The following is a 26,272-nucleotide window of genomic DNA, read 5'->3' on the forward strand; positions in this document are numbered from 1 at the left end:
GTAACCCGCGATTAAGACAGAACAAAAAGATTGCATACGGAGCCAATTTGTAAAATGCTTATTGTTAGAACACTATTTATATGTTATCGTGGTCGTCTGCGTGACCTCATATGCCCTGAACTCAATTATAAGTAGTTAAGAATCATTTAACAGTAAAATCCGAGGAATGGCATTAAACATCATTGGAAATAATTAGTCCCTACTTTATCGTTTAATAAATTAGCAAGAAAAATGACATTATTTAACAGCTGCGAATGCGTTCACTTGTCTGAAAACACCATCATCTCGTTAAAAAGACACAGGTATGCGGGCGAATTCTTCGTGACATACCGGCTCCTAAACAGGAAGAACGTACTGAGATGCCGCTAACCCTGTACTGCGTTGAAACTCTAAAGCCCTACTCATACAACTCGTAAGAGTGTATACGGTATTTTTTCATACAAAGAGTTCAATTTTGTTAAAGGGAGACTTTGCCTCTTGGACAGATATTTGGACTCACGATAATTTAAAATACCGTCCTCGTCTATCGCGTGTCGGGGTTCATTTTAAAGCTGTTGGTGTAAGAAAAGTGGTTTTTCGAAAATCGAAAATTTTAATTTTCTCCATAGAGTTACGGTTCCATGACAAGAAATTGACCTTTTTAATCTAACAATTCTCTGGTGGTTAATAAACTCAAAACCCCCGTTAATTATATATATTTTTGAAGGCCTAGATATAGGGGAACATTTTGGTAACAACAGTGTCACCATTATGTACATAACTATCACGTGACAGGTAATTTGCATAACCTTTCAAAAATTGTTTTTTCCTATATTTGTCTCAATATTTCAAAATATCAAATCTTGCTGGAATGCAAGCTCTCACAACGCTCTTCCAAAGCATGTCTCAGATTTTTTATATCTTGCTTAGTTTTTTTGTAGCACAATTTTAAAGAAATTAACTAGGGTTAAATTCACCGCTCTAGAACTTTTTCTGGCATAAAAATTGTTTAAAAAGGTTTACAAAAAATCTGAGACACACTTTGGAAAATCCTTAGGACAGCTTGCACACAAATAAATTTCAGCCACATATCTCGAAGCATTGATACACAACATAGGGAAAACAGATGTTTGAAAGGTTTTGCAAATGACCTATCATGTGATAGTTATGTAAACAATGGTGACTCTGTGGTTACAAAAATGTTTCCCAATATCTAGGCTCTCCGAAAATATATAATTTACGGGGGTTCTGAGCTTATTAACTACTAGAGAATCATTAGATTAAAAAGGTCAATTTCTTATCTTGGAACATTAAGACAGGGATGGCGGCCATTTTGAATATCAAATATCGGTTAATGTCAGGCAATTTGTTTCTCTGGTTCCAAACTCAACCGTGAAACTTTGCACCGTGAAACCTGATTTTTATTCTTGATTAGGTAAGTGAATAGTTGAAAGTTGATCAAAGAAAGTTTGATCAAAAGTTTAAATCTTTCAGTTTGGAGGCGCACACTAAATTTACCAAATTCGTTTAAGTCACGGAGAAGAATAAAATTTTCCTGTTAGAGTGACAATCTGGGTTTACAATAACGCCATTTCAATTATTGACCAATACTCTCCGTGTCTGTCAAGCGCATTGCCAAAAGTTGGTGCTATATAATGTAATCGTGTAACATGACCCCGATGATGACATTGAAAACAACAAAAGCATTATCTTCGTCATTAGCATTGCCGTCCTCTTTCGTCATCATTATCATTATTGTCGTCACCACCACCACCGCCATTATCATCATCATCATCATCATCATCATCATCTGCATCGTCGTAGCACTTAGCATCCATCGGGAGGATTAACTAGCATTTCGAAAGGAATGAATGAATAAATGAAATTTTATTTAAAAAAACACTAAATCAGATTAAGGATAAACGAAAGCTTCAAGTGGAGACATCGTATGACTAATGATATGTTATCCTGTTTCGAAGACGAGAAACTGACCTCTGACCTACTCTGGTTCTATCTTAGTTTTGAATTGCTGCACTTCGAAACTATCATCTCGATTATGGTATTTTCATCGCCGAACCTGTCATATTAGATCTTTAAAAACCCAGAAAAGCAGTACACAGTACAGCGATACAGTGCTCGCACAGCAGTATCCCATTATACTTACCAATTGTAACGCATTGCCAAATCTCGAGTAACAGTCACAATAAATTAGATGCAAACATAGACCCTCGTTTTGTGCCCTAAAGGTTTTATATCGATTTCAGCTTAGGGTTTTGGTCTTGATCACTAAGAACTTGTTAAGTTCAAGAAACACAGCGAATATTCTTTCTCGCTAGGTAGATATCTATCCGGTTACTTAAAAGTTTATATTATTTCAGGTAGGATGATATCGTTTCACAAACAAACTGGTAACCTGACACGGTCATTTGATCAAACTAAATAGTAAAGCTGGTCCATTATGTATAGAGAATTACAGAAAGTTGATGATGAGAATATTTCAAACATTTGACAGTTGATCACATAATCAAACTATTACGTTGATTTAAATTTGCAAAAGCGAAATTGCCACCAGAAAGGCATCTAGTCTTCATAATTTATTTTTTTTCCACGGGAAATCCCCCCCCCCCCAAAGTCCCAAAATCTTTCAGTTATTATCGGGCACGATATTGGTGTATTCTTGGCCCAACAGCTTTTCAAGAAACCTAATTTCAATTGAGACCGACAGGATATTTTTGATTTAATAACCTTTCAACAAGATAGGAGTTCACTAGACATGTGCCGAGGACAAAAATTGTTTTCTACAACCTTATCCCATCTAATCTAGGTCAAAGCTAACACTCAACGACTCCAAGCGTCTTTTCTCTCAAGGTGGCAATCCCGCGAGATTACAGAAAACGTCACGCGTTATTTTAATGACGTCATGAAATCCAAAATGGCTACTGTTACTCACAGTTCGGCGTCGGCAAGCATGTTCCCGGTAAGGTGCGGGAAAAACAGTGTGGGTGCTCGCCATTATACCAGAATATCGAAATACTGTAGGCAAAGAGCAGGAAGAAAACTACCCAGGGTTCACGACTTGCATGGAACGTCAATTTTACATACAACGTCATATAACCACATGCATATATCCAACTCCCCCTACGACCTTTCTCTGTAAGCCTTATATAGCAGAGCAGTACTCACCTTCAAGTTTGATGCGAAAAGTTTTCACCGTTTTGTTTGTGTGGAAATCGTCAGTGTTAGGGAGCGTTCAGTTTTTACGGCCTGGGGGGGCGGCAAAATCTTGTCGCCGCTGTTCAAAAAAAATATGGACCCTCCTGCATTTTTTCGTGAAAAAAAGATGACCCCCCCCCTTTGTCAGAACGAAAAAAATTAATGACCCCCCCCCCCCCCGCCGCTGAAAAATAACCAATACCCATATGTCAAATTTACCCGCATGGTTTGGATTTGAACTTCTTTAGGCAGCGCACTTTACAGAGATGCCAGTGCACAAACTTCTCAGCCACATCCATTGAAACGTCTGTTAATTAGGACGACTGTAAGGCAATTTTAACTTCATTTCCATAGACAACTCATGTCCATGGACATTGTATAAAGTAAACTTTATTGGAGTGGTTCGCCAAAGGCAGCCCTCCGGTTAAGAGGGTCATGGGCCATTACGTAAAGTCAACTTTATTCTAGTGGGCCACCAAAGGTGGCCAGCCGGTAAAGAGGGTCGATCATGGCTATTGCATAAAGTAGACTTTACTGGACAGGGCCGCTGAAGGCGCGCGGCCATTAAGATTGCCGTGGGGTATTACATAAAGTCAATTTATTGTAGTGGGCCGCCGCAGGCGGCCCGCCGGTAAAGAGGGTCGATCATGGCCATTGCATGAAGTAAACCTAATTGGAGTGGGCCGCCAAAGGCGTCTGCCCGTTAAGAGGGTCATGAGTAATGCATAAAGTATATTTATTGTAGTGGGCCGCCGAAGGCGGCCCGCCGGTAAAGAGGGTCGATCATGGCCATGGCATAAAGTGAACTTTATTGTTGGTATTATGTTTTTGAAAATGTGGTGACCCCCCCTTTCCTACCAGTGAAAAAGCGATGACCCCCCTTTGCGGATTCCAAAATTACGATGACCCCCCCCCTGGATTTTGCCGCCCCCCGGCCGTAAAAACTGAACGGTCCCTTATTTCCCTCGTGAAATTAACACAGGGTATACAGCTGCCATTTTGAATTTATCATATTTGTTCTTGTGACCCCGAACTTTGCAGGCACTATGACTTCTAAATCATGAAAGCAAGCTGGGTTCAGTTTCTTTGAAAGAAGTTCGGGAAAAGTTTCGAGGATGTATCTTCTTCATCAGCATATCTTAGATAGATCGTGTAGATCAGGTTTACACATCATAGCCAAGATGTAGCTGTACGTAAATCGTGATAAACAAGTAAACGGCACATAATTCATGGTTTCATATCAGCATTTAATCTCTTAAGGTAGTATGCGTCTCGAAAATAAAAGACATACTTTTTGCTCAAACTTTCTTCGAGCAAACTTGCAACCATTCTCTATCAAATTATAGTATAATAATAAATATCGATGGTCCCCGCTCAAAGTTTGGTACTAGAGAAACTAATTACTCAATATTTACTGATGATAATGAAATTCAAAATGGCTGCTCCGCCATCCCTGTGTTATCTCACCGGGGGGGGGGGGTTAAATTTTGAACTTTCACAAAACTAAGCTGATGAAAACACAATTTACTCCAAAAGCTTCAAAATGAGCCCCCACAAGTGATAGGCCAAAAGAATATTTTAAATGTTCGAGAGTCCAAATATCTGTCCTCGGGCTCGATGCGTATTCAGTCATCGCTGTTTAATCTTTGCCACTGAGACGCTGACCCACAGTAACGGGCATATTCTGCTTCAAACAACTTTGTATGTTTCATATTCCCCAGTATGTCAAACATAACATGTTTATACTCTCTAGTAATTCTTCCTTCCAATTTTATTGCGCAGCTATTTTGGGAAGCTCAATTAAACTCGTATAGCTGTGGTATATTATAGTTGTTTTTCACTTTTTAACATGCCGTTTCTTGTCTTACTCCCAGTTGTCAACGCTTGTCGAAATGCCTGGTGTTTAACCCTTCTAGTGCTGTAATTTTTCCCACTAAAATTTTAGTGCAACATTTTGCCAGCTTTTATGATTTTTTTCTATGATTTTAAAAAATAATTTTGGACCAAATGAATATCACAATTTTTCATCAAAGTTTTGGCAAAAATCTGAAAAAAATTGACTGCGGTACATTTTAGAAAGACAACAAAAACTGACTTTGGCGCTCAGAGGGTTAATTAGTCAACACAGTCGGTGTTTTGTCCAATGTTAGCCTATTTTGATAACTGCATTTTAGTCCGTACAAGAATACATTTCTCAACATATACATTGCATCCTGGGTTCAATGCGTCGCGTTTTCACAACTAATACTCTGTATTTGAACAAAATTTTACGGAAAAGAAGGAGAATGTGTACTTGTTTTCCGGAACGAAAATAAATGATGTAAATTTTAACAAAATAACAGCCATTATCCCTTTTTTAAATTGTATTCCTACAGAGGTAATCTGACCTATGCGAATGTTAATGTATTATAATCGGCCACCACATGGGACATTAAATTCATTGTTGCGTATGACACTATCATTTAACTGTTTAACGTTGTTAAAGATAAATATATCAGTGACTACCCAGAACTTTAATATTTACAGCTATTTTAAGATTATATAGTACATATTGTGTCATTGAAACTCGGATGTCCCTGAGAAAGGGAATCCACTCTGGCACGTTACCGATCCAGCCTTGAACTCTGTGACATGACATAACAAATGAATTCCGCGAGGACTTTAAGTCAAATCGACTTTTGGGGCAAAATACAGTGGATGTATTTGTATCCGAAATGTTAGAACTCTTGCCACAAAGAGAGCATGTTTTTATCGTCAGTGTGAAAGCCAATGCTGGGGCATAAGGAACAAACTTTTCGGGAGACATTTTTGCACTGTTGTCGAGTACAGTGGTAAAATCTCTGGGCTGACCACTCCTCCGAGTCCAGCTTTGGTACATCCGGGTAACATGTACTCTGTGTTTGTCTATGCGTGGTGGAAAGACAATTTGCAGGTGACCTCTACATCCAAAATCTTTCAATTTATGGTCGTGTGGCGTGCGTAGTGTTAACGTCGGTACATGCAAAGAGTGTGGGAAGGGATCTGACCGTATAATCGTCCGCTTATCGAAATTAAATCTTTATAAAGTGGCACCTACTCGTGCGCACTGCCCAGAAAACGCTACCGAATTAGATAGTGGTGTTGCAGCATTGTACATGATAGGGGAGAAATTTCTCTGTTTGTCAGTGAGAAAGTGGATGAAGCGTGTGACCGTATTGACCTTCAGGTCTGTGAGTCGCCCCAAATAGTCTGTTTGACCCGGCCTATGACCCTGTGGTGAAACAGAGGGCGACTAATTTCTGACGAAACAAATGTATGCTGGTGGCCAGTTGCCGTCAGGGCAGGTCAATATCTGTGTAGTGTTAACGGCAAGGTTTCAGCTCCCAAGGAGAAGTGACGCGAAGAGCTCTCGAGAATGCTAATTTGAAAGACCCAATTGAAATACGCGACTCATATTTGAAAAAATGTCGTTGCGTGAAATTAAATAGGTTCATAAATAGTTCAACCATAGTGACAGCAGCCTAAATCAAGATAGAGAGAGACCAGTGTGACGTCATGAGGAAATGGACATGTAAATATCCTAAGACTCAATCTGTAGGATGAGAATGCATTGCAGTCCACCGGTCGGGTCTGTAGGACACTGGAGGAAACAATCTATAGTACAACTTACGCTTCGTCAGATGTGCCTTTGAGTGATCATTGTTTGATTGATGTTTTGCCTATTTGTCAGTTTGTTTGTTATCTGTTTTTGAATGTCCTATTGTCTGAGTTCCGAAGACGTTTGCACGACAAACTACAATGAATCCTGATTTGGATGGTGAAGTAATGTCTTTAAAATCAGCAAATGTAAACTCATCTGCTTTTCTTTTTACGTTACACGCTTGTTTTTATGAGTAATTTGTGATATTGAGACATTCAGCTATAGGGCACCTAAGAGTTTTGAGAAATTTGGAAAATATGAATATCCAATCATCCCAAATCAGTTTCAATCGTGTTCGCGGCAAAGCCCGCTCCCATGGCAACATTGAGGAAGACTCGGCTAACAAAGAGCAATTTGTAAAAATCAACGAAATCCTTGTGAATCAAGTTGCTTTAAAGCAAGGGAGGCCCCTATACACAATTGTTTTTGTTTTCGAAATGGAGGTTGGCCCCAGTTTCTTTACTTGCCCAAATGAAAACCTGAACATCTCAATATATTTCGTATATTTCAATCGCCATAAAATTTTAATGAAGTTTGATGTCTGTGTGAGTTTTAACACCCAGAAGTGGGTTAACTCCACTCTTAGAACTTTTAATCAGAATATTTGGTTTCTATTGAATAATTAAATGATCACTGAAGGGTTGACCAAATATAAAAAAACTAAGGACATTCCGGCGCTTTTCACGACGAAGATAATAAAGATCGTTATTTGTTGGCTCATTTGACTATAAATAGAATATTTGCTTTAAAAACCCACTAACTTCCTGGGAAATGTTACTTTAATGAGGAGAAACAAAATTAATATCGTTATTACTCGTTCAAAGCCTGGATGTTATATTTTGAATAATCGGTAGCTGTTCTTTAGATCCCGTTTGAACACTCTTGCATCGATTTAAGGTGAGTGTTTCTAATGTTTATTTTTATTAACGGAGCAATAGCAAGCTGATGGAGTATTAAACAGTCTTTTACGCGCTCAGTGCGTTAGGAATTACCGGCGAGAACAACTGTATATTTTTTAAGTGAACGTCGTTTAAGTCGCCTTTTGTGGTTATGTTCTGCCACACATAAGCTTAATAAGCAATAACTAGCCGGGTGCGTTTTTCAGGTAGATCGATGAAAACTGAAGGGTCATATGAAATACACAGTTGCCGAACAAAGTGACAAAGGGTGATGACACTTGAAGTTGGGACGATCGTATTGAGCGATGGTACCTGTCCGGGCGTGTGCGTTGGGTTTATTGTTTCGCTTGATATTTTTGACGTCACCCGCCCTCAACTAATTTAGTTTGTGGGAGAGTAATGTATTGTCCCGCGCCGTGACGCAGAAAACTAGCCTGCTTCAAACGGATGTCGTTTACCGTTTCGCCAGTACCGCTGAAGGCTGAATTGAACACAGGCTCCATTTCCAAAGTAAGTGACTGGCATCTTGCTCTACTTGCAAATTTCAAAACCTATTTTCAGTTTTGTGACTTCGCTATTCCGACGCAATGACCTCGTCTGCGCTGTACAGGACATCGGTTTAGTCTGAACACGACCTCGTGCGAATCGGTTCACATTGCCAACCTCTATATGGATCATTAGGCTTTCAAGCGAGTACAATCGAACATACTAACCCCAATCAAACAGCTTTCGAAACAGCAAATTTCCCGATTGTTGATTTAGTCTTACTAAACAACTATTTGCAGCGTTCCTTGCCAAAATAAAAACGGCTTAGGTGCTGAAAAATAGACGTCAATTTGACAATCAAACCATGGTACATTCACAGGAGAGACCGTGTTCATAAAGCTTTGTGGGCTTAATTTTGTATTTGTATCGTAAAATGTATCTCTGAAGTACCATTCTTAGCCTGCAATATGAATTTTCTTATCGTTCGTTATTATCAACATTATGGTCAGTTTTTTACAACGATAAATTTACAATTTTGGCATCGGGCTGGTCAAAAATATCATTACATCTTCTCTCGACGGGGACCACGATTATGAATTTAATTAATTTAATTTGAGTTCAGCTTTGCTATTAAATTAACCATTGTTAATTAGACAAGGGTTCTTTAATACTGTTCGCTGGCATTAGTTTTCACGTTTTAATTTCCTGGAAAGAATACGTTTTATGAGGAAATTCTCAAAAACTCACATCGGCCGAGGTGAGCCTTAAAATATATTTACCTTCAAAACTTTAAAATCATTCACTTGATTGGTGATAATTTGCATGAAATGTTAAGGCATTCACCTTGACCAGCTGTCACCCCTGGTGACGAGGGCGAATATCCTTCAAAGCGAACGCAGAGTCACGTGAGACCTGGTAGCCAATCTCCTCATGTCATATTATTATAACGTCCCAAAAGACAGCGACATATAATTGGTGTAAAGAGTGGGAGTTGAGTTTGCCAGTACGAATGCTGTTCATTGAAGATAATTATTGTCCTCTGTCCTGTCACGTCACTACAGTGATTAAAGCAGTGACTACCTTGCTGAGACAGTTTTAGCAGTGACTTTTCACCCTGCCCGAGACTTTCAGCCGACTTCTTCGTGTATATTACATGGCAATTGTCCACCTTCCGACTCCTGCATCAGAATAAAGTTATCGGATCGTGCGCATGTTCAGAAAGTACTGAACATATAAATTGATGCACGGTGTTTCCGAAGTTTGTTGTGAAGAGTCATGGCGGCCACCAGTTTAGGTCACCGACTATAATTGTCATAATTTCAAGTAAAACTTTCAGAAATTTCAAGTAAAAATGTAATATGTCCAACCGTCTGAACGGATGTGATAATTCTGCAATTAATCGTTGATTTCATACATACACAAATTGGTATAGGACACTGCTCTATATGTTTACTGCACTCGCACAAGGAGAGCCATTTTGAATACACCGTGAGTACATTTACGAGGTGAATGTTTAATGATGTTATTTCCATGTGGATTGACAATATCTCAATTTCAACGATCATTTAACGAAAGTTATCGACTTGGGTGAAGGTAAGCCAATTGAAACTCGATGTTTCTTCTCGCCTAAGACCCCGTCACCACGCTATGACGAACTCCATCGATGTTCAAGTTTAACTCAAGTTTTATACACAACCACAAAGTACCTCCCCGTATCGTATTCGACGAGAAAACAAAAGAACCTCCTTGAAGCAAATCGTGTTAAATGCGCCAGATGACGACAAACCTACAAAGGAGATATTGCAATAAAGATCGGCATCATTATCTACAGATTTCTGCATCAAACGGGTATAACTCGGTACATTTCAACTCATGTCAAAGACTCAAAATCATAAAAATGGCGCCAGATAAGAATCATGAATATGAACGTATGCACACATCGACCCTTTTATTATGTTGGGTGAGAGGAGCTTACCTACATTTTTCTTCGTAATTAAATACATACCTTTGATCTTAGGCGTTCAACATGAATTCAAGCACGTTGTCCGAGTTTAGAATCAAAATAGTCGCCAGCTTCGCAATGAAATTTGCAAAATTAGTGTGATTTTAGTAGAAAAATATGAAATTCTCAAAAATGTCAATTTGCATGAATTTTTGGTGATTTTAGCACCGTTTGGTGAAAATGTTTGCACGGGGACCCTATATTTTTTTCGTGCAAAGAGGGCACCTAGGCAAAACAAATGAAAAACATTTTATGAATATCCGAAAATTATTTTGAATGGCAGCGTACCTCCTTAATGATGTTTTTTTGTTTTCGTTTGCCGAGTTCAATTATCTTGATTAAGACAAGTCTCGGTGTCGACGACACGGTGGGTGAACACATGACAGGCAATACCGTCCGTTACACAGACATATATCACACTTTCCTACATATCTTTAATTCGCTAATACATGTACGATTCAATGCACCGACACTTAATCAGATATAATAGCATTGTTGTTTTGAACCGAGCAGTTCAGAAATTGTACCCTCGAGTTAGATATAGTTTTATGTTGATTTACAATTCTTCTTTTTCCATGATATTTTAAGGATTGCTCATTTTTAACGTTTTTTTTGGTTATTTTTCAATCTGCTGCTCTTAAAGTGTTATAATCTACTAGCGACTAGCAGAGTCTACGGATCTGAAACTGCCCTGTCCTTGGGCGTTCGGCTCAGTTCGTTTTGAATTCACTGCACCGGTGGAGCTCGGCTGTGCTCTCACTAGAGAACACCGTACAGTGTGAACGGTCAACACAACACTCCTCATCTTCATTACAGTTTGGATTTTAAAAATAGGAATGACTGCATATGTTGCACAGTTGAAAACACAAAAACGTTTCTTGTATTTCCACAATTTTAAGGCAGCGTCCATACACATTTGGTCATGTTCGTGATCGCGTAACGTCATCCGCTTTTAGCCGCTTGTTATGAATGTCAGTCACGTGACGGTTCTCAATTGTTCGTCATTGATCACACAGGTTGGAAGATCGGCCCCTATTGACACACCATCGCGGAATCCAGACGGACGCGCCGCGTTTCCCCAGTCCGTCATTGTCTGAAGGGAATCTACGAACATGGCACTTTATAAGGAATCGCTCCAGCTTGAGGAGATGTTTCTGGAAGCAGCGGAAACAGGTGACAAGAAGACGATTTTTGCAGCTTTAGAGAAGCACCACCTATTTAATGTGAATTGTGTGGATCCGGAGGGAAAATCGGCGTTGGTAATTGCCGTGGAAAATGCGCAAACAGGTAGGGTGCTATCTTCAAACTATTTTTTATTACTCTTCCATGCTGCCAGCTGTCCCTCCTTTCCTATTGTTGAATGACCGATACCACTTTTGGATCAAATAGGTCGGGCCAGCCCGAACTTGGGTACCGATTACCATCTTGTATTAAAAGATTGGGATTTCTTAGATCTTGTCAAAGTTATGCGTGTTGCGGCAATTCTATGCGGCTACACACACCGCACGGCATCGTCAATACCAGTGAATACACTACGGGTTAGCTGTAGTGTACAGATCATACCAGTAGACTAAGTGTAAAACCCTTTGATTCGATTTCGTTGCAATATTGATTAACTTTTACAAAAGTCTGGGGCGAATGGAGAGAATTTTTACATTTGGCTGAGTTGCGTTTCAACGTTTGTATGAAAAAATGCACAGCGTCCCCTACATGGAAAATAGTTTACGTTGGATGAACTTACCCCGTTTTAAAAGAACGAACCTTGCCGAAGCCAAGCGCCAAAGGGTATACAAGAAATGTATAAATTAAAAAAAGACATGTGTGAAAGGGAGAATGACCTGGAGTTCTACAGGGAATGGAAAAGATTGTGGAAAGACCTAGATATACGACGTAGATCTGAAGTGTTAATTTACCACCGACAGTTACTATGCTGCGGTATATTAATCCTCAGATATCTAAATAGCAGGTGTAATAAATATACATAGAGATCACGTCTTTACTTAACCGTTAGAGCCATATGGTATCTAAATAATATAAAGATGTTCTCTGCTTTATTTTTACGTCCTCATTGTTAATTCTTTCATCGGAAGGCATTTAGTTCTTTGACCAGAAAATGTAATGTCCATGCCGAGGCCTCGCTTTTATTCGGAACCGCTTTTGGGAGTGTTTTGTTGGCAATGGAGACATGCGACACAGTTGCATTTCCTATAAACAGAATACAATGGGTTTTTTAAATTCCAACTCTGTTTTATGTTCTTTTTTGCCAAACAAACCCGAAATATCCCATGATAAATGTGTAGGACAATTGAGACACCCGTTCACAATAATCCGTTTAACGAAAATAGACTTTGGAACCATCTCAACCGCTGTGTGTGTTTGCGTTTCTGGCGAAACCCTTGCAAAATGTTGGTAAAACCGCTAAGCAACTTATAACTTACTCATTAAAAGTGTTGTGTTGTCATTTTTTCGAATGCAGAAACTCTCTTTCCCATGGGTCTCGGCGGCAAAAATCAATTACTATAAAAACAATTCATGACGGGATGGTGGCACGGATATACCACACTTAACTGGTCGTCGGCCCGGAAACATTGGGGCAGGCTCTCCTTCTCGGCAATGGTGTTCATTCGAAAGATGCGTTCTCACCGCATACTGGAATGTCTCTGTTTACTCTATCTAAATTATGTACTACTAAACCTAGCATTTAATCATTGTTTCACGAATTCCAATGATTAATTCCCAGAAAACGGTCTTTTCATCGCTGATTAAATCAACTCCGTACAAGCCAAAAAGAATGATAACATAATTGGGTGAAAAAACACGATTATAGGTGTTTCAAGATCTTATTAATTACATCGCGCGATATCTGCGAACGGAACAGTGCACATATGCTAGATTTGACCATTTGTGTAAATAACAGGTTCTTTTGCGACGAAGGACAATCGTGAAGTCGGTGTTTTTTTCTAGACGTCATTCCGGAGGTCAAATTCCATTCTAAACGTCTGCTTGGATAATTAAAATAATGTATTCATAACACGATATTTTCATCTCATCATTTAGCGGAGAATTCGTATTTTTTTCCTATCTCTCGTCCGTATAACTGCTAAAAGTATCTGTACCATGCATTAAGGTAGAATGCGCCTCGGGGACAGATATTTGAACTCTAACACTTTGGCAAATCCTTTTCTGATCTATCACTTGCTGGGGGGTTTCATTTTAAAGATCTTGGTTTGAGACGTTTCATCGCCTTAGTTCTGCGAAAATCGAAAATTTTATTTTTCGTCATAGACTTAACACAACATGGCGGCCATTTTGAATATCAAATATCAGTAAATCTAGGGCAATTTGTTTCTCTTGTACCAAATTTTGCATGTTTACCCATGATTTTTATTTTTATTTGGTATGAGAATGGTCGAAAGCTTTTTTGTGGAAAGATTTAAGTTTTTCACTTTCGAGGCGCATACTACCTCAAGTCATAAACGCGGAAATGAGAGGTCTTCTCGTTGTTGTGGCATTAACGACCCAATTTCACGGATAATCTTGTATTCACAACTGATGAGATCATGGATTATGTATCCTACCTTATTTTAGATTTTGGACAAAGAAGCAACTCCAGCTTCTCTACATAAAACATGGATTGGTCGATAAATTTTCAAAACATTGCAGAGTTATCTATTTTTGTTATTAGACTGATGTAACACTTGTGGGTCACAACTACCCGCAGATTTGTATGGAGAAAAACTATCTATACGGACACAGATATTACATATCAGAGACGCAGGGAATTGGGGTAAAGCAAAAAACGACCAACAGACAAATGACGAGAACATTCTCCAGCCACAGTCTCCGCTTATGTCCTTTCATTGGTTGATTGAATTGGTTATGTAAAACTACCGTCAGGGCAAACAGAGGGCTTTTGTTTGTGATGAGCTATTCAAAGAATAAAAACGTAAAACGTAAAATTCTGCGATTATTAATAAGTAACTTTTCATTCATTGTTATGCAGATGATAATATCTGGACACGGCTGCACAACCGGGAATATAATTCTGTGGCTAACAGCTATAAGTACTTATAATGAGGGGCCACTGCATAGATTAGAGAACGACATGTTTTGTTTCAAGGATTCTTCCCTCAGTTAAAGGTTCTCAGTTTTATATATAGTAGTCGATCATCCTTTTCACTAAATGGTCACTTTTGATCATGTTTACGTTGAAGTACGTGTCTGCACAAGTATATAGTTTTCACACCAATAAGCATACAATAGGTCTTTAGGCAAGTATTGTGAATAACAAAAATAGGAAATTGTTTTCATTAAATTGTCACGCGAGAATCAAGAGAATGTCGAGATTTTTTGAAAAATATGTTTCATGGTTCAACTCTGTTTCGGTATTCGTTGGGGAGACCTAGTTTCTTGTCACAAACAGGGTGGCTTACCAAATGAAACTGTGTAGTCTGCGCCCCTTCATGTATGAATGAATGCATGTGTCCATACACGTGAAACTGTTTAAGAAACGTGAATTGAACAGGATATAGAACAGAAACCGGCCTTCACGCTTTTGTATCGGTCGGCTATCAATTCAAAGGCTTCTTTGGTAATCAGGTTATTGTGAGGCTGCGGGCCGGTGTGATGGAGGACGGATGTCATTTTTCACAAACCTGACCTCGGGAGACGGTCATATTTGCAAACTTAGCCAAGGACATTATATTTGGCAAATTGTATGATGAATACCGTTTCTCAACGAGATTTTTACAATGTTGAGAAACTTTTCACGGAAAATCATATGAGAATATAATAGATGTCCTACGGTACATAAATGACATCCCATATTCATAAATGTGTTCACTACATGAATTTCACACTGACAGACAACAGCAAACAAAGGACACGCCTACATGTATCTGATCTATTACAACCATATCAAAGACAGAATAAAATATATCTTTGTTGCGAGAGTCAGTTTCACATATACTGCATTTTACCATGGAGGTAGTAGCATGATTTTACAAAAACACTGTGCTCTATAGTGTGCCATAACCGTGTATACATATAAGGTAGATAGATAGATAGATAGATAGATAGATAGATAGATAGATAGATAGATAGATAGATAGATAGATAGATAGATAGATAGATAGATAGATAGATAGATAGATAGATAGATAGATAGATAGATAGATAGAAAGATAGATAGAAAGATAGATAGATAGATAGATAGATAGATAGATAGAGATAGATAGATAGATAGATAGATAGATAGATAGATAGATAGATAGATAGATAGATAGATAGATAGATAGATGTTGGCCATGATAACGGTTGTGATGATTTTAAATGAGCTGAGTGAAGGTGATTCTGACTGTACTAATGTACAAACAATAATGGTTGCGATAAAGACACTGATATCATAAGTATTTTTTGACTTTGATTTCCAAAGTGAGAGAGAGAGAGAGAGAGAGAGAGAGAGAGAGAGAGAGAGAGAGAGAGAGAGAGAGAGAGAGAGAAATGCATGATCTATGAAATAAATTAATGTTCAATTTTAAATCAGTCTGAATATCCGTACATATTTGTAACAAAGTCAACAGTTTTATCAAAGTTATACAGCATTTAAAACTTTCAAATTTGGGGCAGGGGACCACTTCTGATTTCCTCTGGCCACGCCCCCTCATATACTAACTGAACATTCCCTTACAATATTTTAGATTCAAGGTTCAGAATTTTAAATTAAGATTCCAGGGTATGTAATAGATGCCGACATGCGGTTCTATAAAAAATTCTTATTCTCCCAAGGTTGCTCGATTTCGAATTATTATCATTCCTTACATAAAAAGATTTAAGATCCATTGCAGCATACCTGGCTTGCTGAGTATTAATGCTCCCCAGGGCCCTCTACAATATTTTAGACGGTACAAATACATGAAAATCGGCTGTGGAAACATGGCAGCAAAGAAATGGTATACATGCATGGCGCAGTGTGTCGTTGTCGTCTTCGAATTCACGTGCAGGGTTTAGGATTCCACGTTTGCTTTAGGTGCCTTCATGCAATGACATGAATCATCGCCATGGCCACAGCTATGACAGGTTTGTGCAAGCTTATCGACAAAATTCATATATTCATATTCATACAGCAGCAGGGAGGAAGCATGCGCGGCAAAAATTGAGATTACCAAGTCAGACAATAGAATTCACAGGCACCAGACGCTGAAACACTTGTAAACATACGGCCGGATTTATTATTCAGTGAATAAATTTGAATCACAGGACGACATCTCTGTACAGAGACGACGCTGTATTTTGCTAGAGGCTTTCAAAGCAGATATTATTTTGACTTGAAGACAAAAACCTTAGGTCGTTTGAAAAAGAGATGGACTTCGTATTTGCCACTATCGATCTACAGGACCAGGTGTACAGCTGCAACAATTTTTGGCATACCATAGTTACTGCATGAGACGTAACACTGGAAATCTGAAATAGTGTACATTCCGATCCGATCGGAGGGGAAAATAAATTGTGTCGCAGTAATTGCGAAAAGCTCTGATGATTTCAATTTTATGTTGAAATAGATTTTTGTGATCCAGAGTGCGAATGCTATTAACAATAGGCTTCAGGATCCACGGTGTTAGTGATACGAACAAGTAATCATGAACTGTTGTTTGGCTCGCACTACTTTGTAGGCAAAACAATAGGATGTAGACAAACGAATGTCTCCTTGGGCAAGTAGGACTAAAGAACGTTAGGTTATATTTGTTTCTGGCACTCTTAAAACTTATGGCATTTGATGGCCCAGTCTGCCTACGATTTTCAAAAAACTAAGACGGTGAGAGTTTTTCTTACTCAACGGATTTCAAAATGAGACTCTGTAAGTGGTAGATCAGAAAATAATTCGAAAAAGTTTGCAGTGAGAGTCCAAACATCTGTCCTCGAGCCGCATTCTACCTTAAAGAGGATCCACATCTTGATGATTATGAACGTTACGAAATAGAGAACCTTACCAGCGGCGATGTAATGTTAGCACTATTAAATAAGCATCGACTGCCTATAGAGATTCACTGCCAGCTGAAAACGCACAATTTTTTTTTTCAAGCCCACCCCCGCAGGTGTGCCTGCTTATATAGGAATGTATCACAGCATTTGCAGCCGTCATTGTGTGCTAAAAGTACATTTATCTCAGTTTCCAGTTTCATTTTCTCTTTGGAAAACAACAGTAGACACTGAAATACAATTGTTGGAAACGGCCTCTCTGGACAGAATGGACCCTGTTCTGTAGAATGCTTTTATTTGTCCCAAAATGAAGATGAATATGTCAAAGGGGCAGAATTCAATTACTCATAGACTTTAGTTGGTTGCTGTATTGTTCAGACATATGCCATATATGCAATATGCCTAGCATCGAGCTGAGCGTATATGCGTGACACAGTACTATAACCAACCGTCCATCTGGCGTCTTTCCAGTGTTGGTAATCAGCCACTGTTTTGATCATTGCAATTCCATTGGGCATTCACAACAAGGACGGCAATGTATGTCATGTTAAGTTTTCACTGGGTCACCAATTTAGAAAAACATGTGTAATTGTATCGTTTGACTTTTCAACATTCAAGGTCTGAACCGACGATGAAAGTAGGCACTGTATGGCAACGCCTTATGAATTGGCCGCTGATACGTGACCGATGGTCAAATTGCTGACATCTGGCCGTGACGATCATAGCAGATCGTTAATGCCAGCACTCTTGTAACAGCATTGGGTAGATGGACAGCAAATCGGCGAGTGAAAAGGTTTGACAACGGTTAGAACAAACGACCTGAGAAATAAAATGAAAAGAAAGACAATTAAACGCACAAGTTAGTCCGGGTACTCTCTAACTTTGAAAAGTTACACCGTATGGATATTCATGCTGGCATCGCGGTCAAACTTAGCTATTTTGGTATAAATTGAAAAAAAAACCAATAGCTTTGTCTTTTTTCCATCCGGCAATAGTCAGTCAATGACCCCTTTAGTAAAACTAGATTGTTGTATTCATATTTAACATTCTTCATCGACTGAGCATGAATTTACGACGTCATCCGGGTCTTCTGTCGATTTTGAACAAAGAATGTTCTTAAGGAAGTGCAATTAGGCTGTAAATGAATTTTTTTAGTATGTTTTCAATCAGAAAGAGGAAATGATGGCACAGTACAGACACACATCAAGTTGAGTACTTGAGCGGTTGAGCTGATCAGCTGAGAGCCCTTTATTTCGTCATCAGAGAACGTATCTCCGATGTTTGATGAACTGGATACATCGATAGTTGTATCACTAACTGTATGTTCATGTATGTATGTCTGTAGGTAGGGCTGTAGGTAGGGCTGTAGGTAGGGCTGTAGGTAGGGTTGTAGGTAGGGCTGTAGGTAGGGTTGTAGGTAGGGTTGTAGGTAGGATTGTAGGTAGGGCTATAGGTAGAGCTGTAGGTAGGTAGATGGGTAGGAAGGATCGTTACTAATTATTTAATAAACTTATGGCCAATCAATTCCTTCATATGCGATCTGCGAACGAGCAATCTGTTGAACGTTAATATTTCATGATAATTATAAACTCCAAAAGCCATTTTCTTGGCCGTAAGAAAAGCAGTAAAATAAATTGCGAAATATCAAGATAATTTTTTCCGTTTGTTTGCGTTTTCATATTCCATCCATTATCGTCAATTGCAATCATGAAATTAGGTAAGGAAGAGATTAACACTCTCCAGTAATGATGTACAACGCGTGTGCAGGGCGATGTAGGTAGCGCGAAAGCGCAAAGATGAACATTTCCCGCCAAAAGTATATCAGGTAAATACCGATTGAATAAAATATTGTGCAGTCTGCAATCAAAATCTTGTGGCAAACAATGGCAAACGTTGTAAGTGATGTCCGTTGAAGGACTATTAATTGATTTCATTATTCTTTATCGGGATGTGCTTGAAAAATATGTCAACATGGCATGGGTTACAAATAAAACAGAGCGTCAGATGGTCAAAGGTCGCCCGTCAAATATTGAACAATAGCTAATATTTAATACAACACTGAACATTCATAAGGATCTTAAAGTAGTTTAATTTGGAACTACGACATGACATTTCGTAAGATACAACTATCCTTTTTGAGTATGATTTATTGCATGGTAGCAGTAAAGAAGGAATACAGTGCTTGTCACGAAGGAGTGATATATAGTACAGTTTTCAATTAACCTTTAGTCGTTTGAAGTATTTTAATCCATTTACAACAATGCTTGTGTAACTTGCCATGTTCCAGAGCAATTTTGTACTCTTTCATTCTTGAATTTAAGTAAATACAGAGCAAATTGTGTTTTCCTGTCCAAAAGAACATCACAAAGGTGAGATCTCTCGTAGGAATTAAAAACTCGTCCCGGAAGGTGTCAGGGTGTTCTGGTATATGGCGCTCGGGTCAGTTTTAGATGTGTATAGATTGCGCTAAAAAGTCCTCATTTCTGCAAAAGTCTCGCTGTATAATGACCTACAGTAAACTGATTGTTACTGCTAATACTTTTGTTAATATGTAATTCTCTGTTACGTTTGTTCTCCAGTCTTAGGAAGTACTCGGTTTTTTCCCGCTCTTTTTCATGCCATTTAAGGTAGAACGCACGTCGGGGACAGATATTCGCGCTCTAAAACTTTATCAATTCTTTTCTCATCTATCATTAAAGCTCTTGGTGTAAGAAAACTTTTCACCGTAGTTTTTCAAAATCGAAAATATTATTTTGCGCCGTAGAGTTAACACAGGGATGGCGGCCATGGTGAATAACGGCTGCGGTCTAGGATCCGTCCACTCAAGACGACATAGTCAAACAATCATGGTATGCTTCGACATAAAACAATGGACATGACATTTTAAGAGACGGGCGAGAGAATCGTGTTAACCTTTTCTAAGATATGGGTCAACACATTATTTGTTCGATCTCACTTACACAAGCTCTAGCCCTTTTTGTTCCCCATTTCAAGATTTATTCATATTGATTCACTCATTTGTAAATTAAAACAAAGACATTAGAATACCAATGTCTTCATAAAGTGCAACTTTAAATGTGGCAGATGTCTAAAGTACCACTGACTTTCAACAAAGGCATATTTACAAAACTATGTACTGGGTCAGGAATAATTAAAAACAAAGGACATAGGAAATTGTGTAAACGTGCTGGAAATACCAACTAGAGATTCAACGCAAGCATGTTTATACGTAAATATGTAAAGGGTTGAAAATATTTTCTGCAGAACAGAAGGGGGACGCCCGTTCCAGCCTCCCCAGTCCGCCAGTGGTCATTGCTTCAAAAGCTACCTGCTTAAATTAAATACGTTTAAGATATTTTCATGCTATGCCAATAAGTAATCAGTAATAAAATATTTATGATAACAACTAACAATAGTTTATTATTTTTTGAGTTTTAGAGTGATATAAAGAAAATCTGATAGAGTACGCGTAAAATTTGCAAGTTTACTGCAAAACTGATTTGCACAAACTATGAGGTTTGATAGCCCCTTTGATTGATACCTACCTACCTACTCAATATTTTATATATTCATCCCCCTGGCGGTAAAAAACGGCTGCAGTCTAGATGGCGTCCATCCACTCAGTGCGACATAGTCAAATAATCATGGTATGCTTCGACATAAAACAATGGACATGACATTTGAAGTGACGGGCAAAAGAATCGTTTAACCTTTTCTAAGATATGGGTCAACACATTATTTGTCCTATTTCACTTACACAAGCTCAAGCCCTTTTTGTTTCCCATTTCAAGATCTATTCATATTGATTCACTCATTTGTAAATTAAAACAAAGACATTAGAATATCAATGTCTTCATAAAGTGCAACTTTAAATGGGGCAGGATCTAAAATACCATATACTTTCAACAAAGGCATATTTACAAAACTATGTACTGGGTCAAGAACAAATAACAACAAAGAACAGGATATTGTGGTTTCAAGAGTCGGTACGTGTTCAGTAATTTGTCTCTTTAGTACCAAATTTTGGACTGTGATCACTGATTTGTATTCTTTGTTTCGCAAGGGAATAGTTTTAAGTCCCCTCGCTGAAAGTTTTAAGCAAAAGCTTAAGCTTTTCGATTCAGAGGCGCGCACTACCTTAAAAAAACAGATATTAAAATATCTTTTCATCGATAGGGAATCATAATGCAAACATGATCAAAGGTACCTCTGAGCCTAATATTTTGAACACAGCACGTTACAAAATTAATTATGAAGGGTTGGGATACTGCTTTTGATAGGAAAAGGTCAAGAACGTTCAGGATTCAGGCTTGTTCACTTTTGATATGTGGATGGCGAAAACATATGTTAGCAATATTCTGGAAAATACCAGACATGATAAGGCCTATAGATAGGCCCGATACTCTACATCCAATCGGTTCAGGATAATAGTGTGTATTACTGCGCGGAGTTCAAGAGATGAACTGCATCTTAAACAGTATCGTATTTCAAGAATGCTTGTAAATAAGCCATAGAAATCGTGCTGTATGAGTGAAAGCCAATATTTAATAAAAACTAACAATAGTCACTTTTGTTGATCTTTTCCCCGTCCACTGCCCTCTGAAATAAATTGCTGCAATAAATAGAATTTAATTATGAGTATGTCCTTGAAATATAAAAGATGTGAATGCTATAGTAAGTTACCGTTTACCCTTTAAAGGGGCAGTACTCAATCCCTTGTTCTCGCATTAGTGGTTGTTGACATTGACTGTTTATGTGACTTTAGTATTTTGTTCTCTTTTGAAAGTGGTGCACAGTCAGTCACTTTGCTTAGAGAAAAAGCTGATAATAAACCTGCCCCTTTAAGCATTGCCAATAGAAACTATTTACTATGTAATACAGCCCCTTAAAAGTCATTCAGTAAACATATAACAGCTTTATCCGGACTGCCCTGCAATCTTAAAGTAAATCCAAAAGAGCAACCGAAGCCCTTTTCCTGAAGATTTTTTTTTACGTTTGACTTTCCGGCTGAAACTTGTGTTCACAAATATTCGATTCTTTACCTTCAAAAATAAGCGAGTAAAGCTTTAGTGGCGGAAACTATGCTCCTGGGCATGATTCCGACGTATCGATCAAATGCATGTTGATCACATGAATGTCACAACAAAGGGTTAAAAATGATGAATAAACTTTAAAAGCGAAAACGAGATATCAATGTGTACAGTATATTTTATGTCAAATGCATTCAATCTATTTGTGACAGTTGTGACGGTGACACGCGTACGAAATTCGAATAAATACTTCTAATGAAGGTTTCCTACGTGACAGTAATCTTCGAAATTTAAAGGACATGTTTTTTATTCGCTTTTTCTGTGAAAAAAATTGACTGAACTCAACTTTCAAAGAAGAACAAAGGACTAACATCACGTGACCAGTCAATGTCAACTGCAGCACTATGCGACAACCGGGATTGAGGAGTCATATCTTACTACTATTAAGTGTGTGTTTCTATACTTCTGTCTCGCTGACATGCTGATAGAAAGATGACACAGCGGACTGCCGCTTTTACACATTATGTTACCATGATTTGAATTCAAAAGTTATCGTTTGTGAGACTTAGCATTAATTTACATACAATTTTAATGATTAAACGCTGAGTATGTCTGAAATTTACGGGAGTGGTCGAGCAATTTCTGGCCATTCGGGAATACCGTTGGCGCAGATTGTGTCTGGAATGAATTTTGAATATAGTTTTAGGAGGCGAAAATCGCATATTCGTATTCTTGAGTGTCTTGATACCGCAAGAAAAGCCACAAACAGACAAAATTGGTTCCTTTTAGTGCATGTAGATTCAACTTTTGTTATTATTTCTATTTTTATGTCTACGCTATGGTCCGCTACTTTAGCTGTGCAATAAAAAATCAATAGTTTGTAATTAAGTGAACTGCAAAAGGAAAACCTGACTTTAGAGACAATAGGAGTTTGAACTCGTGGACCACATATTAATAACTGTCAATACTCAACACAAAAGAACTGCGAGTATAACCAGTAGCAAGGCTAAACATGCATTATGTGCCTTAATGCATGGAATGGCGCTTTATTTACCCGTGTTTTTCTGTATGGCGTGTTTTATTATTTGCCGACATTAATTTCAGTGTGATAAGTCAGACATAATGGAGCGGATTCTTTTTTCAGAAAAGCCAGATTCAATGCTATTGTTCATTGAAACGACAGACATCAAAAGGGGAGTTGGTTGTTTGCGTTTGCATAAAGGTTCCATGCCAAAAAGGGTTATATAATTAATCTCTCGTACCATGAAGGTTTTACTCCTTCCAAGTTCTCCTTGCTCTTAATCAGTCACTGCTTCCGCCAATAATATCTCACCATGAAAACCCACCATCACGCATCGGGAGACGCTGATCTCCTGGAATGTCCATTAGATAAGCAACAGTCTGGCAAAACTACCATATTTACGTTTGGTTCTAAAACTTTGTCGAAGATAATGCAAGTGCATACGTTGATTTTCCATATTTCTGAAGAAATGAGGCATCGCCAAACACCAGACTTTGACAGAACCCCGAGGCAATATGCTCATGCAGGGACGGTCGCTGAATACACCGCATGCTCTCGTGCAGGGACGGTCGCTGAATACACCGCTTGCTCTCGTGCAGGGACGGTCGCTGAATACACCGCATGCTCTCGTGCAGGGACGGTCGCTGAATACACCGCAAGCTCTCGTGCAAATAGCACGAGTACGGTGTGCTGCTATTATATATGCTACAAGTGAAAAAATAACTGTCATAAAACATTTACTTGATCTGGAGTCTGCCATATTTTTGCTTTATTAGCATCTATAAGAAGATTCATAAGATATGGTGTCGCACTGAGAATATCTAATTTCTGGATGAATAATAATGCACATTAGTACCATTATGCAAGCTACATCCATCAAACACTATTCATCTCATGCCATTTCCAAATACAATCTATGTACCGAATTTAATTCTGATCTGATAAGTCGTTCTTGAGATATCGCGCCAACAGACAGGCAGACAGACCGACAGAATAGTATAGAACAGACAGCAGACAAACAGACAGAAATGCACACAAACAGATAGACATTGGTACAGCAATAGTTCACGTGTGTGAACACGTGAGCTAAAAAGGACTTTGTCGAAAATACGAAGGAACACACAATAACAGAGTGCGTGTTTCTTTAACAAAGGAGTGACCTTACTCTGTAATATGCCAACAACAGCTTGCACGTACGTAATGTGCATTGTTATTGTAACAGATGAATTTACTGTCTCTTTTACATTCAAAATGGAGGTTTAATGATAAAAGATGCGACCTCATGCTCCATGTCGAAACTGAAATAATGAATTTACTGCCTAGGCGTGTCCAAGCATACACTCTGGAAAGTTACAGATAACGGGATCAGAAACGGCTGCTGTAGGAATCCAGGCCATAAACATATGTTAACAATTATACTTTGCCTCCAACCTTACACCTTTAACACTGCAGAATGCTGTATATTCGCTAAACGAAATCGAATTCAACTATTGTAGCATGAAATTAAGGACTGCATGTGTCTGTAAGCGTAACTCAAGCTTGAACGATGGCCCTAAACAAGCGCGACCTAGAGGCCGATATAGCCCGCTCCCGCTGTCACTGTGATATTTAAAGGTATACTGTCATCTGTTCCAATTTTGCCACAGTTACCATGGAAAGAGAAAATCTAACCAATCACAGATTTTAAGCGGGTGGCCGCTTTTTAAAAACAGTGCCCTCACATTGGCATTTTGAATACCAAGGAACGCCCCTTTGACCATATATGGGCATATTTAGATTACAGGTGATTGTGTACCTTTAATGTAAGATAATAAGGATGGTTGGTTTGTCAATTAAGGAAATGTACTGATGAATTAACATGGGGCATATTTGAATATCTGAAGCAAATTTCTTAATACTAGTATGCTGTAGATTTTTTTTTTGTGGGAAAGTCCAACCTGTGACCATTTGCATACATCTGTGCCAGCTGTTACTGCTAGCGTACATTGCTGGAATACTAACATAACATAGCTCAACTGTCCGGAAAAACGTTTCCTTTAAACAAAAATTGGTTTTCTTTAACCAAAACCGGCAAGTTTCCCCAGAAATATAAGTATGCAAGTTTTATGATTTCAACAAATCTTAATTAGGTCCGATCATCCCTACAAACCCGCTTACAAAGAACAATAGGACACGGAGATTCTAAAATTCTAATGATGTTTTGAATTTTTTTGACCAGAAACAGCAAACATCGCCCAAAACCGAAAAACCCCAAGCCGCAAACACCGACCTTCACATTAAATTTCAAAGCAATCTTATCAGCGGTTTCAGAGAAGATTTTTACAAAAAAACCGGAAAACTGCCCAAAAACTACAAATATGCAAATTCAAGCATGATTACTAGAAAATTTGAACAAACCTTACTGAAGTCAATCCGAGGGTCCAGAATGCCCAGTTTCAATGCAATCGGATAAGTGGCTAGAGAGAAGAAGACTTTTTGACCAAAAAGACGAAAAATTACCCTACAAATACAAATATGCAAATTACCGCATGCTTTGAAGAAACCTGACTTACGTCCCCCTTTTCAACCTGCATATTAAATTTCAAACCAACCGGACAAGCGGTATAAGAAGAGATTTTTTTGACCCAAAAATACAAATATGCAAATTTCACTACAATTTGAATAAAACTGACTAAGATCACCCCTTGTAACAAGCATACCAAATTTCAAACCATTTTGACAAGTGGTTTCAGAGAAAAAGCTTGGAATGCAGAAAGTTGACGGGCGCTGGACGACAGACGCCGGGCGACAGACACCGGACGACAGACGACGACGGACAACCACTCGTCCAATTTGATGAGCTCCAGATAAATTTTAAAATTGTTGCAAAGAATGCTATTATATATTTCTGTTTAACTTTTGTTGTGACCGACGACTCTGCTTAACTTGTATAACAATAGTATACATCAATGAAAGGGAGGGGTCGTTGGAACTGCATGATGCGCT

At 38.5% G+C, this 26,272-nt stretch overlaps 1 protein-coding gene across 6 annotated transcripts in view; it reads left to right on the plus strand.

Annotated features, from left to right (window-relative positions):
• Nucleotides 1-26,272, plus strand: part of LOC139133573 (short transient receptor potential channel 7-like) — a 68,793-nt gene that overhangs the window by 17,649 nt on the left and 24,872 nt on the right. For 3 of the 6 annotated variants that reach the window (XM_070700307.1, XM_070700303.1, XM_070700304.1), the window contains exon 2: nt 11,275-11,545. In XM_070700307.1, coding sequence (XP_070556408.1) covers nt 11,371-11,545 — 175 coding nt within the window. In that variant the 5' untranslated portion in view covers nt 11,275-11,370. Of the gene's footprint in view, nt 1-7,674; nt 7,769-8,147; nt 8,281-11,274; nt 11,546-26,272 lie in introns of those variants that run through there. The other 3 variants (XM_070700302.1, XM_070700306.1, XM_070700305.1) reach the window with 2 other exon arrangements.

This window comes from Ptychodera flava, chromosome 5 (genome assembly GCF_041260155.1).
Source record: "Ptychodera flava strain L36383 chromosome 5, AS_Pfla_20210202, whole genome shotgun sequence".
Taxonomy (NCBI): Eukaryota; Metazoa; Hemichordata; class Enteropneusta; family Ptychoderidae; genus Ptychodera; species Ptychodera flava.